This window comes from Drosophila takahashii, chromosome X, assembly GCF_030179915.1.
Source record: "Drosophila takahashii strain IR98-3 E-12201 chromosome X, DtakHiC1v2, whole genome shotgun sequence".
NCBI lineage: Eukaryota > Metazoa > Arthropoda > Insecta > Diptera > Drosophilidae > Drosophila > Drosophila takahashii.
The window spans coordinates 3,205,016-3,216,910 of NC_091683.1; the positions used below are offsets into that span (position 1 = coordinate 3,205,016).

The 11,895-nt window shown below is 46.2% G+C and overlaps 7 protein-coding genes across 9 annotated transcripts; 4 read left to right on the forward strand and 3 right to left on the reverse strand.

Moving 5' to 3' along the window:
• Positions 1-17: 17 nt before the first annotated feature.
• Positions 18-797, reverse strand: LOC108056072 (pyridoxal phosphate phosphatase PHOSPHO2). Its single transcript, XM_017139712.3, has one exon. The coding sequence runs from the start codon at positions 795-797 to the stop codon at positions 18-20; it is 780 nt and encodes a 259-aa protein (XP_016995201.2).
• An 11-nt stretch (positions 798-808) lies between these two features.
• Positions 809-3,224, reverse strand: MKP-4 (MAPK Phosphatase 4). Its single transcript, XM_017139711.3, has 5 exons — positions 3,085-3,224; positions 2,871-3,024; positions 2,682-2,813; positions 1,876-2,628; positions 809-1,816 (listed from the first exon to the last, which is right to left on the reverse strand). Exons 2-5 carry the CDS (start codon positions 3,001-3,003, stop codon positions 1,713-1,715), a joined length of 1,122 nt encoding a protein of 373 aa, XP_016995200.2. The 5' UTR covers positions 3,004-3,024; positions 3,085-3,224; the 3' UTR covers positions 809-1,712.
• A 45-nt stretch (positions 3,225-3,269) lies between these two features.
• Positions 3,270-4,878, forward strand: Naa20A (N-alpha-acetyltransferase 20 A). Of its 2 annotated transcripts, none has more exons than XR_006412402.2 (6): positions 3,270-3,429; positions 3,498-3,613; positions 3,669-3,798; positions 3,854-3,990; positions 4,057-4,524; positions 4,688-4,878. XR_006412402.2 is itself a non-coding variant. In XM_017139828.3 (6 exons), the coding sequence occupies exons 1-6, from the start codon at positions 3,377-3,379 to the stop codon at positions 4,730-4,732; spliced, it is 543 nt and encodes a 180-aa protein (XP_016995317.1). In that variant the 5' UTR covers positions 3,270-3,376; the 3' UTR covers positions 4,733-4,878. The 2 variants fall into 2 exon arrangements, 1 of the variants encoding a protein (XP_016995317.1); XM_017139828.3 differs by having other exon boundaries at positions 4,057-4,118.
• A 264-nt stretch (positions 4,879-5,142) lies between these two features.
• Positions 5,143-8,506, forward strand: LOC108056135 (thioredoxin domain-containing protein 3 homolog). Of its 2 annotated transcripts, XM_017139826.3 has the most exons (7): positions 5,145-5,398; positions 5,452-5,555; positions 5,615-5,686; positions 6,546-7,185; positions 7,501-7,942; positions 7,994-8,204; positions 8,266-8,506. In XM_017139826.3, the coding sequence occupies exons 1-7, from the start codon at positions 5,308-5,310 to the stop codon at positions 8,461-8,463; spliced, it is 1,758 nt and encodes a 585-aa protein (XP_016995315.2). In that variant the 5' UTR covers positions 5,145-5,307; the 3' UTR covers positions 8,464-8,506. The 2 variants fall into 2 exon arrangements, with proteins under 2 accessions (XP_070074845.1, XP_016995315.2); XM_070218744.1 differs by lacking the exons at positions 7,501-7,942; positions 7,994-8,204; positions 8,266-8,506 and adding an exon at positions 7,373-7,413 and having other exon boundaries at positions 5,143-5,398; positions 6,546-7,160.
• Positions 8,507-9,424: 918 nt separating this feature from the next.
• Positions 9,425-10,016, forward strand: Tim9b (Translocase of inner membrane 9b). Its single transcript, XM_017139839.3, has 3 exons — positions 9,425-9,568; positions 9,635-9,730; positions 9,783-10,016. Exons 1-3 carry the CDS (start codon positions 9,548-9,550, stop codon positions 10,014-10,016), a joined length of 351 nt encoding a protein of 116 aa, XP_016995328.1. The 5' UTR covers positions 9,425-9,547.
• A 108-nt stretch (positions 10,017-10,124) lies between these two features.
• Pstk (Phosphoseryl tRNA kinase) lies at positions 10,125-11,009 on the forward strand. Its single transcript, XM_017139837.3, has one exon. The coding sequence runs from the start codon at positions 10,125-10,127 to the stop codon at positions 10,944-10,946; it is 822 nt and encodes a 273-aa protein (XP_016995326.2). The 3' UTR covers positions 10,947-11,009.
• LOC108056143 (coiled-coil domain-containing protein 86) lies at positions 10,995-11,620 on the reverse strand. The gene is made up of 2 exons (XM_017139838.3): positions 11,417-11,620; positions 10,995-11,352 (listed from the first exon to the last, which is right to left on the reverse strand). The coding sequence occupies exons 1-2, from the start codon at positions 11,545-11,547 to the stop codon at positions 11,061-11,063; spliced, it is 423 nt and encodes a 140-aa protein (XP_016995327.2). The 5' UTR covers positions 11,548-11,620; the 3' UTR covers positions 10,995-11,060.
• Positions 11,621-11,895: the final 275 nt, after the last annotated feature.

Here is an 11,895-nt window from a genome sequence, read left to right on the forward strand (position 1 = left end):
CCTGGCCTTACACTAAACTAAGCCACGATTTTGGGCATCAGTAGCGACTCCAGTTCGTGGCCATCGCGCCAAGTCAGCACCGAGCAGGTTAGTTCTCCTCCATGGGCGACCAGTTTGCCATGCAGCTCGAATCCCCGGCGGATGCAAGCCACATCCCTGCTGCGCAACTGCCGCATGGCGCACAGATCATTGCAACTGTCGCCCACATAGACGACCCGTTCGTAGCGTCCGCTGCAGATGAGCTCCTCCAGCACCGAGCCCTTGCAGAGATTCGCGGGGCAGAGCTCGCAGTCGGTCTGCTCCTCGTAGGGCAGCACCAGCAGCTCGCCGCTCGCCTGAACGCAGGCGGGATTGGTGAAGACACCGGCGAAGAGGCACTCGATGGCATACTCGCGCAGCCACTCGCCGATGAAGAAGGAGTTGGCATCGCTGACAATGCACAGATCGACGCGGGAATGCCTGGCCAGGCGCCGCAGGACTCGCAGCATGCCCGGCACGGCCTGGAGGCGACGCACCCGCCTGCCCACCGCCACGGAGTCCACTTTGTACTCGCTGTGCAGCAGCTGAAGCACGCGGCCGATGAAGCCCAGCCAGCCGCAACGGGGGATCAGCTGCTGCAGCTCCTTGTTCTGACTGGCGGGCAGGAGTTGGCTCACCGCCAGATAGGAGTCCTGCTGCACGATGGTCTTGTCAAAGTCAATGGCGGCCAGGATGCGGGGTGGTGGGCTAGATGATCCGCGTCGAAGGACCAAAAGAAGGGGGATGCTCGAGCGGATGCTCCTCGAAATTGCCAACATTTTAAAGTGTGTGTGGAAAACAAACAATTTTTAGACTTTAATATCAATACACACTCATTTACGTACAGTACATAATATCATATCATATATGGATCTTGAACAAAGCACATCAATATCGATAAGGTAATGCCAGGTAATGTTATTGGCTGACAAAGTCTTTGATTATAACATTATTAATCATTATTAATCGCGTAAATTTAGATATTGTCATTGAAAATATTTTCGTTTTGCGTAAAATGCTTTCCAAAAAGATTAAAATATCTAAAATACATTTATAGTTTATAGTTTGTGTGTTTTGGTAACATGCAAAAAGCTATGCAAATGCAAATGCAAATATGGAACAGCAAAAATCGATATTTGGTATCATATTATCATGGCCTGGCATGGTGTATAATTAATTACATCGGCAAATACATATATTGGCTAACTATACCTATGTAAAATGAAACAATTAACGAAACGACTGTTTCACAAAATCTCACTTAACTTGCATTTTCAATGTTATATTGCCATTTTTTGATTATTTCTTAGCTTAAGAAAAGTGCATATTTGCCGATTAAATGGAATCCGAAGTGGGTTTCTGAGATATGTTAGTTTACAATTGAATAATTTTATGGGCAAGTCCATCGAGAACAAAAATGATTTGTTGTTATAAGTATATTATAACTTTATATATCTCGGATTGGTGGAGATTTTCAGCAATGCAGTTGGTAAATAATGATACTTTGTAGGGAGTTCTAAGCACAATTTGCTACCCCTTCATCTTTTCTTAACATATGAAAATAGCACATGTTAGGGACAAAAAACGAGGAATGCAGTTGTTCTTAGATCGCTCTACATAAACATATTTCCATGCCCTTCAATGTGGTTCCGTGCTCCCTTCAAGGGATTGCCATCTCGCTCTTTTTCGTGCTCCTAAACTGTGGTCTGCACATTCTGCACGGCCTTGGAGAGCTCCACCTTGGAAGGTATGAGATAAAATGCAGGCGTCATTGTCTCGCCGCAGGGACACTTGCAGGCTGCAAAGGTAAATTAAAATGATGAGCTAAGGAGCTTAAAGAAAAGGACTATAACCAACCGTTTATCCAGCTAAAGTTGCCCAGCTTCTGCTCGCACTTGGGACAGTAGAGCCGGCCCTGGGTGTTCAGCATGATGCGGTGCATCCAGGCAATGGGCTCCACAAACAATATGCTGCGGCATTGGTTGGCATTGGTGGCCTCGTGGCCGGGCGAACCGAGCGAGGATTGGCGTAGGCGCTCGGCCAGCTGCTCCAGCATCGGAGCATTCGGTGCGATGGCATTCTCTGGCTGATCCTGGCCAGGAGCCTCTTTCTCCTGCGGCGCCCTGTCACGCGGCTTGTGCTCCAGCACGTGCGACTTGGAGGCCAGGACGCGGCGGCAGCGACGACAGCGGAAGACGATCGGCTCGGGGTTCTCGCGCGTGATATCCGGATCCGGACGGACGACGCTGTGGAAGCTCTGCGGCAGGATCTTGGCCTTGCGCATCTGCTCGCCGGCCAGGCGCAGCCGGTGAATCTTGTAGCGCTGGCAATTGGGATCGATCTTGCAGCCCATGCGACGGAAGAGCTTCAGCTGGCTAACGAAGCCCGCGTTCGGCTGGACGAAGCGGCGCTTGGACTTGACCAGCTCGTAGGCGGGCAGGAAGTCCAGGTTGTGACGCTTCATCATGTAGGCGATCACCGTGGAGGAGCTGCGACTCACGCCAAAGTAGCAGTGGACCAGAACGTTGCCCTGCTGGGCCAAAGCGGTGCTGATGAAGTCCACGCAGCCCTCCAGATGCTGCAGGATGTCCTCGCGCGGCATGTCGGCAACTGGAAGGGAAGGATTGAAAGGGGGAGCTGCAATGGAGAAGCCATTTGCTTACTCTGTATGTACTTGGTGGTCAGGAAGCTGGCCTCCAGGATGTGCTGCGGCAGGGGCACCGAGTCCAGCGTGAGGATGTGCGTGATCTTGAAGGAGCGCAGCGTCTCCATGTGCGTGGCCGCAGTCAGGTTGCCTGTAGAGGAGGATTAAGTTAAATTGGAGCTGAAGAATGATTGAGGCGAAATCTCACCCAGAAACAGGCCCGTGTCCACCTCGTCGATACTCACGGGTCCGCCGTCAAAGTCCTCGCGTGTGAGGACGCCCGAGTCCTGCGGTTTGCCCCCCGCCGAGGAGGAGGAGGGTCTCGCCTGGGGCTGCTCCATGACCAGGTGATGCGATTCCAGCTGGAAGGAGCCAACGATAGTGTAGATATATCGACAAGGTCAGCATGTGTATGTAAATACCTCTAATCCCCCTCAATGCTCGATTCAAAGTACATCTTTGCAGATAAAAACTATTAAATTTAAGAAGTATCTAACTAAAAAACACTTTTGCTTAAATTTCCGCGAAAATAAACAAAAATCCTCTGATATATTTAATATTCAAATATCGAAGAAGAAGAAAAAGAAGAAGAGGCCTATCGATAGGCTGGCCATCGATGTTATCGACTGCACACCCGGTGGATCTGGATCTGGATTAGGAAAAACAATTAGAATTTAATAGGAAATTGTAAATATTATAAATTATACAAACAAAATGACCACGCTGCGACCCTTCACCTGCGACGACCTCTTCAAGTTCAACAATGTGTGAGTAGGAGTTGGCTGGACTTACGCAAAAAGGCACATTTTTTGAATGGATGCACTGTTCCATCTAGAAACTTTGACCCACTTACGGAGACCTACGGGCTGTCCTTCTACACGCAGTACCTGGCCAAGTGGCCGGAGTACTTCCAGCTGGCCGAATCACCCAGCGGTCAAATAATGGGCTACAGTAAGTAGAGATCCCCTATACTATTTACCCTATATTTACCATCCCATTCCGGTAGTCATGGGCAAGGTGGAGGGCCATCTGGACAACTGGCATGGCCATGTGACGGCGCTGACGGTCTCGCCCGACTACCGGCGACTCGGCCTGGCCGCTCTGCTCATGAGCTTCCTGGAGGACATCTCGGAAAAGTGGGTAACCAATAAACTAGAGATTGTTAACCTGCTAATTAACCTGTACTTCCAGGAAGCGGGCCTACTTTGTGGATCTGTTTGTGCGGAAGAGCAACCAGGTGGCGATCAACATGTACACAAATCTCGGCTACATCATCTACCGCACCATACTCGAGTACTACTCCGGCGACCAGGATGAGGATGCCTACGGTGAGGTTACCTATAATACCTTACCAACTTATATACTGACTTTTCTTTTCTTTTCAAAATAAACAGACATGCGAAAGGCCTTATCGAGGGACGTGAACAAGAAGTCGGTCATTCCGTACACGCAGCCTGTACGACTGGAAGATATAGATATGAATTGATACGATAGATCAACCCAGTAGCGCCCGCAATCGCATTTATGTCTAACCGATCCCCCGATCCACGATCCACCACTTTTTAACAGGAGTTCTAGTTAAATTAGTTATGTAAATAATCCGCAACCGGTGTCCTTGCTTGCGAACCCTCGAACCGAATCGAAATTCCACCCCCGCAATATTTACAACATGCATATCCTACCCACAAAACTAATCTGTAAACCTGTAAAACCCGTAAAAATAATGTAAAAGTCGTATGTCTGCCCCACCCCCCCGTTACAAATTTTTCGATAATTCTATTGACTTTGAAATTATTTAAAGATTTCTTAAGCCGATGCGTAAATAACTGTATTTGAAAAACGATTGTTCCACAGTTCTGAAGGTAAATAACGTAAGCAACTTGTTGGCATCATCAACGTAAATGACAACCAGTATCTAACGCCATCGATATGATATTGATATTGATAATGATAATGATATTGAAATCCCAATATCCTCAATCCTCGCAAGCACGATCCTCTAACGCAGCCGAATGTTTCTTGCAGATCACAATGCGCGAGCTGCGCAGACAAATGCGACACGATCATTAAATGGAACTATCCTCCGCGGCAGACATAAATATATAGCGACCCTAGAAGTACTTTATCAGCCGATTCCCAATTACTATACTATTGTGTTACCTAGAAACCCCATTTATCATTTATCAAAATATTAAAGTGAAATCCAATCAAGCATATATCAAGTTTTTTCCGAAAGAAAATGGTTCATAACTCCATAACCCTTAAGGGGGGAAAAGAAATTAAATAATAATTGTAAACAAAGCTTAATGGCTTTTAAAATTAAACAAAAAAAATTGTTTATGTAAGGAATAATAATGTTAAAGTTAAAAAAGTCTAAAGTATTTAAAATATGATATAATGCGACGTACTTTTTACTTTTTTTTAGGCCTAACTTTAACATTACCATTTCCTGGGGTTCCTTTTAAGGTTTAGTGTACCCTTTATAAGGATTTCTCATAAATACATATATATACAGCGAGATGTTGGCAAATCCTGCGTGCCTTTTCTCGCTTGACAACCGGCGTTTTATCAATACCTGGTGTTCAGTTCGGAAACTGAAACTGATTAATGGCTGAAGTGAAGTGAAGTGAGTCAGTGAACGAAAAATGGCGAAGAAGGGAGGAGTCCAGCAGCTCCAGGCGGACCTCGCCTCTGACGAGGAGTTCGAGAAGTTCCTGCAGCGATCCGGACTGCTGGGTAAGTACATTAGATAGAGGGATCAGTAACGCATATATATTGTACTACAACAGTACTCGACATATACTCCGAATGGTGCGGACCGTGCCTGGGAATGGTGGGCAGCCTGCGGAAGATCAAGCTCGAATTGGGAGGCGATAACCTGCAGTTGGCCATCGTAAGACTCCCCATAAGTCAGGGCATAAGAATACTACTTACTATCTTCGAAAACCCTAGTGCAAGGCGGGTTCCATATCCTCCCTGAAGCGATTCAACAAGAAGAGCGAACCGACCTGGATGTTCGTTACGGTGAGTTATAACCGGTTTATTTTTAGCCGTCTAGGGATAAAACATATTGATTTTTTTAGTTTCTAAAAGTAGACACCCTAAAAACCTATATATTTTTCTCTACTATGGTACCAATTTGCAATTTACTAATTTTCCAATCAATTTAGCATTACATTTAAAATTGGATTCTTAAAATTTGCTTAAAAGGTCTTTTTTTGCCTAAAATAGTAGTCCATATTTTCTGCCATAAGAAGTCAGGTTTAACCCCTTATCAAAAAAGTGAAAATTGATCAAAAAATAAATTTCCCAGAAAGAGATGGGGATCGTTAGTTTAGGTTGTTAGCTGCTCAAAACTGTCATTCTTTTAGCTGTGGGCCTTGATTTGTCGAAATTACGACCAAAAAACCATACAAAAAAGTATTGTTTTGTCGAAAATTTGAGTCCATATTTTCAACCTTAAAATATCCGTTTTTTGTACGTAACATTGGAAATAATGATCCAAATGTGGAATGCCGTACCTTGTTGAACTCGTGATTAAATTCCCTAACAATTGACATTTCAACCTAACATTTTTTAAATTTTGTCATTTTTCGCAAAAAATTGTGTGTTACCCCTTATCAAAAAAGTGAAAATTGATCAAAAAATAAATTTTCCAGAAAGTGATGGGGTTCGTTAGCTTAGGTTATTAGCTGCTCAAAACAGTCATTCTCTTATCTGTGCGCCTTTGTTTGACTGAAATATGATTGAAAAACCGCAAAAGAACATTGAAAATTGGTCAAAAAATTACATTTTCCTGAAAGTTATGTGGATTGTTGGTTTAGGTTGTTAAAAAGTTTTTCTAGTGAAATAAAGAATAATTTTGAAACTTTGAACATTTCAGAATGGCAAGGCAATCAACATCATGTTCGGCACGGACGTGCCCAAGCTGGTGGCCATGATCACCCGGATGCTGCAGTCGACGATGGCCAAGGAGTCGCACGTGAGCTACGAGATCACCGAGCTGCAGCCGATGGAGCTGGAGCAGCTGGAGGTGCGCAACAAGGCGCTGCGCCTGGCCGAGGAGATCGAGCTGGCGGAGAGCAGGCGCAAGAGGCTGGAGTATCTGCACAGCGTCACCGACTGCATCATGGCCAACCTGCCGGATATCGGGATCACGGTGTTCGGACCGCAGGTTAATCGCGACATGTTCAAGAAGCTCTCGGAGCCCGCCGATCCCCTGAAGATCCAGTGCAAGGACCGCAAGGTCTTCGCCATTCTGCCCAGCGACATGGCGACGGTGAACTTTGCGGCCGAGAATCCCTTGGCGCCGGAGGTCATCCAACTGCTCTACGACAAGGAGCTGCTCATGTGCTTCTGGAAGGTCGAGGAGGTGCTCGGCACACCGCCCACCGTGCTCCGCCAGTACGCCCACGAGCTGACCAAGGAGACCATCAAGCCGCCCGATGAGTTCAACGAGGAGGAGATCACCGTGCCGCCCATGATAGTGCCGCTGGAGGTGAGCGTGGAGATTCCGGAGCCAGGTGAGAGTGTGGTTTTTATATATATTTTTGATTAGGATCACCAGCCGGGTCGATTTAGCCATGTCCGTATGTCTGTTTGTCCGTATGTCCGTTTGTCCGTATGTTCGTTTGTCCGTTTGTCTGTCCGTATGCAGTGGAAATTCCGGAGCCAGGTGAGATGGTTCTTTTTATATATATTCTTGATTAGGATCACTAGCCGGGTCGATTTAGCCATGTCCGTATGTCCGTTTGTCCGTCTGTCCGTATGTCCCTTTGTCCGTTTGTCTGTCCGTATGACTGTAGCGTTTTCTCTTGTTCTGCTTTCTAATTTATTAGAGCCATCGGAGGAGGACCAGGATGCTGAGCAGCTGCCCGAGATTAAGAGCGAAAATCTAGGGGAAGGCAAAGAGGAGGAAGAACAGGAGGCGGAACAGGAAACGGAAGAGGCCCCGCCTCCAGCCTCCAAGAGCGATCAGAAGAAGACCAAGACCATCCGGATACCTCCGATCTGGGTGCCCAGTGACCAGCGCACCCATGCAGCCCTCATCTACACCTACTTTCGGGCCCAGACCTCGACCTTCCTGCCGCCAGATCCTGTGCCCGAGCCCCCGCACATCGTGATGATCTTCGACGCCTACAAGAAGAAGGACCTGGCCCTGCTCCTCGAGACATGTCGCGAGGATATTCCGCTCTACGGCTTCTTCAACGGCGACAATCCACAGACGGCGGTGTTCATAGCCAACTCGGTGGATAAGTACAATGCCAAGCCCTATGTGCCGTAAGTTAAAAGTTATTAAATATAATAATACCTATAATATTTTTCATACAGCACCGACAAGATCGTTTTGAAGGTCAACAAGGTGGTCAACAGTCCCACCATTCCCACTCTGATGGCCTACGGTCCCAGCTACGTCAGCAACAACTCGGTGATGGGCCACAAGGAGGCCACCCAGTTCTTTCCGGCCAACTACAAGTCCGCCCTGCAGGAGGAGGAGGAACTGCACGCCGTCAAGGCGGAGAAGCCCAAGAAGCGCAAGAAAGTAGGACATCCTACACAGGATCATCTATTATCCAGAGGATAATTAAGATCGAATTTTGCAGAACAAAAAGGGAGGAGATCCCGAGGAGAGCAGCAAGGCGGACGCCGGCAATCTAGCGGATGCCCAGCAGGAGGCGGATGAGGCGGTGAAGACCTCGCCGGAGGAAGGCGCCTCCACGACCAGCAGCGGCGAGGACAGCTGCGAGAGTCGTCCTGCAACGGCCGATGGCGCCAATCCCGAGGGTACTCAGGCCACTTAGGTGCTCTAAAAAGAAATTATAGATTATATCTTTATTTGCAATACAAAACATAATTAAATTAAAAATATATTCTATTACTTCGAGTAATATTTCTAATTTCTAATTTATCAAAAATTCGAAAGTTGGTGGAAAATATAATTTTTCCGAAAGGGATTGGGTTGTTAGCTGTTCAAAACAGTCGGTCTTTCAACTATTGGCCTTGATCTATCCAAAACGAAAAAATCTTAATTTTCGTCGAAAATTCGAATCCATACTTTCCTCCCTAAAATATCAGTATTTTGGCCATAACAACGGAAATAATGATCCAAATATGGAATGTCGTACCTTGTTGAACTCGTGTTTTAATTCCCTAACGATTGGCATTTAAACCTAGAATTTTTAAAATTTTGTAATTTTTTTTTTAAAGTTGTGATCAAAAATACAAAAATTGATCAAAAAATAAATTTTCCAGAAAGAGATGGGGATCGTTAGTTTAGGTCGTTAGCTGCCCAAAACAGTCGTTCTTTTAGCTGTGCGCCTTAATTTGTCGAAATTACGACCAAAAAACCATACAAAAAAGTATTTTTTCGCCGAAAATTCGAATCCATATTTTTAACCCTAAAATATCAGTTTTTTGGCCGTAATAATGGAAATAGTGATCCAAATATGGAATGTTATACCTTGTTGAACTCGTAATTTAATTCCCTAACGATTGGCATTCAAATCTAAAAATTTTTAATTTTCGTAATTTTTCGTAAAAAATCGTGATGTTACCCCTTATCAAAAAAGTGAAAATTGATCAAAAAATAAATTTCCCTGAAAGTGATGGGAATCGTTAGTTTAGGTCATTAGCTATTCAAAACAGTCATTTTTTTTTAGCACTAGTCCTTTGTTTAACTAAATTATGATTGAAAAACCGCAAAATCTTTAGAAAGTTTTGAGTTCGATTACCTTAGTATCGATTGCACATGGTAATCGTTTAAACACCGATATATCACACATAATTGCTCATCGATAACAGGTGAATCGGTATCGGGTGGTTGAAAGTAAAGTTAAAAAATTAAATTGTGTAATTGCTGTATGAAAACACCAGCCCGCTCGCCCGATGGATCCCAATTTGCGTAACGTAAGTCTGCAGGTGAACCCTTCCCACCGCCCACCACCCACCACGCCCACCTTGCATGTCTTCCAGCTCAAGGACTTTCTCACCTTATACAACAAAGTGACGGAACTGTGCTTCAGCCGATGCGTGGATAATCTCAGCCAGCGCGACCTGGGCGGCCAGGAGGTGAGTCTATAGCTGGGTCATCCTCTGGACTAACCAATCCTCTGATTTCCAGGACATGTGCGTGGACAGGTGCGTCACCAAGTTCGCCCGCTTCAATCAGAATATGATGAAGGTCTATGTGGATGTGCAGACGACGATTAATGCCAAGCGCGTGGAGGAGGTGGAGGAGAACGCCCGCAAGTTGGAGCAGCAGCAGAAGGAGCAGCGACTGAAAGAGGCGGCCGCCGCCACCACCACAGTGCTCACTCCCGTCCAACCGCCCGTCGCCGGCAACCTGTCCATGTAGCAGCAGAATCCGCAGCTGCTGTTCTCCATCCTGGACAGCTAATCGCGGCAACCACACAGCCCCCTTCTCTACAACACCACAAACAACCTATTACCCTCTTCTCCTGATATGCAGTGCATTTGCCTAGTTGCTCTGATCGGCCTGCCAGGAGCGGGCAAATCCACGCTTTGCACCTGGCTGCTAGGCCAACAGGCTGCCCTCCTCCACTTTCGCCACATTGTTCACCTGTGCTACGACGATTTCCTGGACATCCGACTGCCCTACAAGGAGCAGCGCGGGCTTATCCTTAACCTACTAGAACAACTCATAGCCGCTATTCAAGCAGACACCATTTGGCCGGCTCAAATACAGCGCATTGCCTTTAGCAGCAGTGGAAAACACATTCTAATCTTGTGCGACGACAACTTTTACTACCGCAGCATGCGCCAACAGCTGCAGCAGCTGTGTCGCCGCAGTAATGGCTGCATCTACGGTCAGCTACACATCGCCAGTTCGCTGGACGTCTGCCTGACGAAGAACTCCAAGAGAAGCGGCGGTTTCCGAGTGCCGGCGGCTGTGATTAGGCAGATGAACGAGCGACTGGAGGCCCCAGGCTGCGAGGCCTGGGAACGAAACAGTTTAACAATCCACAACCTAAATGATAAGGATGCTATACTTGATTTTATTAATTCACTACCTGCAAAGGAGTCATCGCCATCGTCTACAAACAGCAGGCAGCCTGCGCAGGAACAGACACTCATCCACAAACTGGATCTTCTCCTGCGAGCGCGTATTAAAGAGCTGCTCAATGATGTGAAGGAGAAGCAACTGGCGGGCAGTAGATTAAACAACAAGCGGAAGGAGATATTAACAAGGTGGCGGGGTGAACAGAGAAACGGACAGGCTGAGAATGAGGCTGCCTTGGATTACTATGTAAATTTGTTAAACTAGCCTATAAGATAAGCTAAATTCGTTTGTACTAAATACATATATAAAATGTTATTTGAATTAAAACTAGATTTATTTAGTGAAAAAAATACAAGTTAACTTTAGGACCCCGTTCGCTTAGACCACCTTCACCTGGCTGGTGTCCCTTTTCTGGATCATGCGCATCGCCTTCTTCTTCATGCGCTTCAGCTTGGCGGGATTCTTGATCACCTGGACGACCTCCGAGCGGCGCTCGTTGGCCAGCCGCCGCTCGGCGTTCTCCACGCGACGCTGATGCTTCTGGACGGCGTCCTCCTTGCGCTTCGTCTTGATCTCCTTGGAGCGCTCCTTGATGTAGCGCAGCTCGTCGCGCAGAGCGGCCTTCTTCTCGAACGTCGCACGGTTAATGGTCTTCTTGATCTTGCTGAATCTTCAAGAGAAGGAGAAGGTTGTAGGATGGATGGATAGATTAGAGTGATTAGAGGACCACTTACTTCTGTTTGGGCGTCTTCCACGGCCGGTTGGACTTGGGCTGGCCACGGGGAATGCTGTTCTCGGGCTTCGCCGCCTTCTTGGCCTTCGCCGGCGTCTTGGGCGGCGCTGTTTCTGGGGCGGCTTCACTCATTTCGGGAATTACGATGCTCAAACAACACAAAAATACAAAACAAGAACGCACGTGTTGCCTGGCTGCGTGTATCGATAGCACGCAACATATGTTCGGGAAAGTTATCGTTGATCGACGAGTTGCTTTCGATCAGCAAATTAGGCGCCAATTCAAAATCGTTTAAAAAAATAAGTAAATTTTTATGGGTTTTAAGGTAACAGAAAAATATAAAACTGTTTTTTTCTTTTTTTATGTAATGAAAAATATATTTCATTTGCAACTCAATATTTTATGAAAATAATTTTGTTTAAATTGGTTTCAATAATTATTTAAAACTAATTAAAATTAGATTATTTTTATGCTAACTTT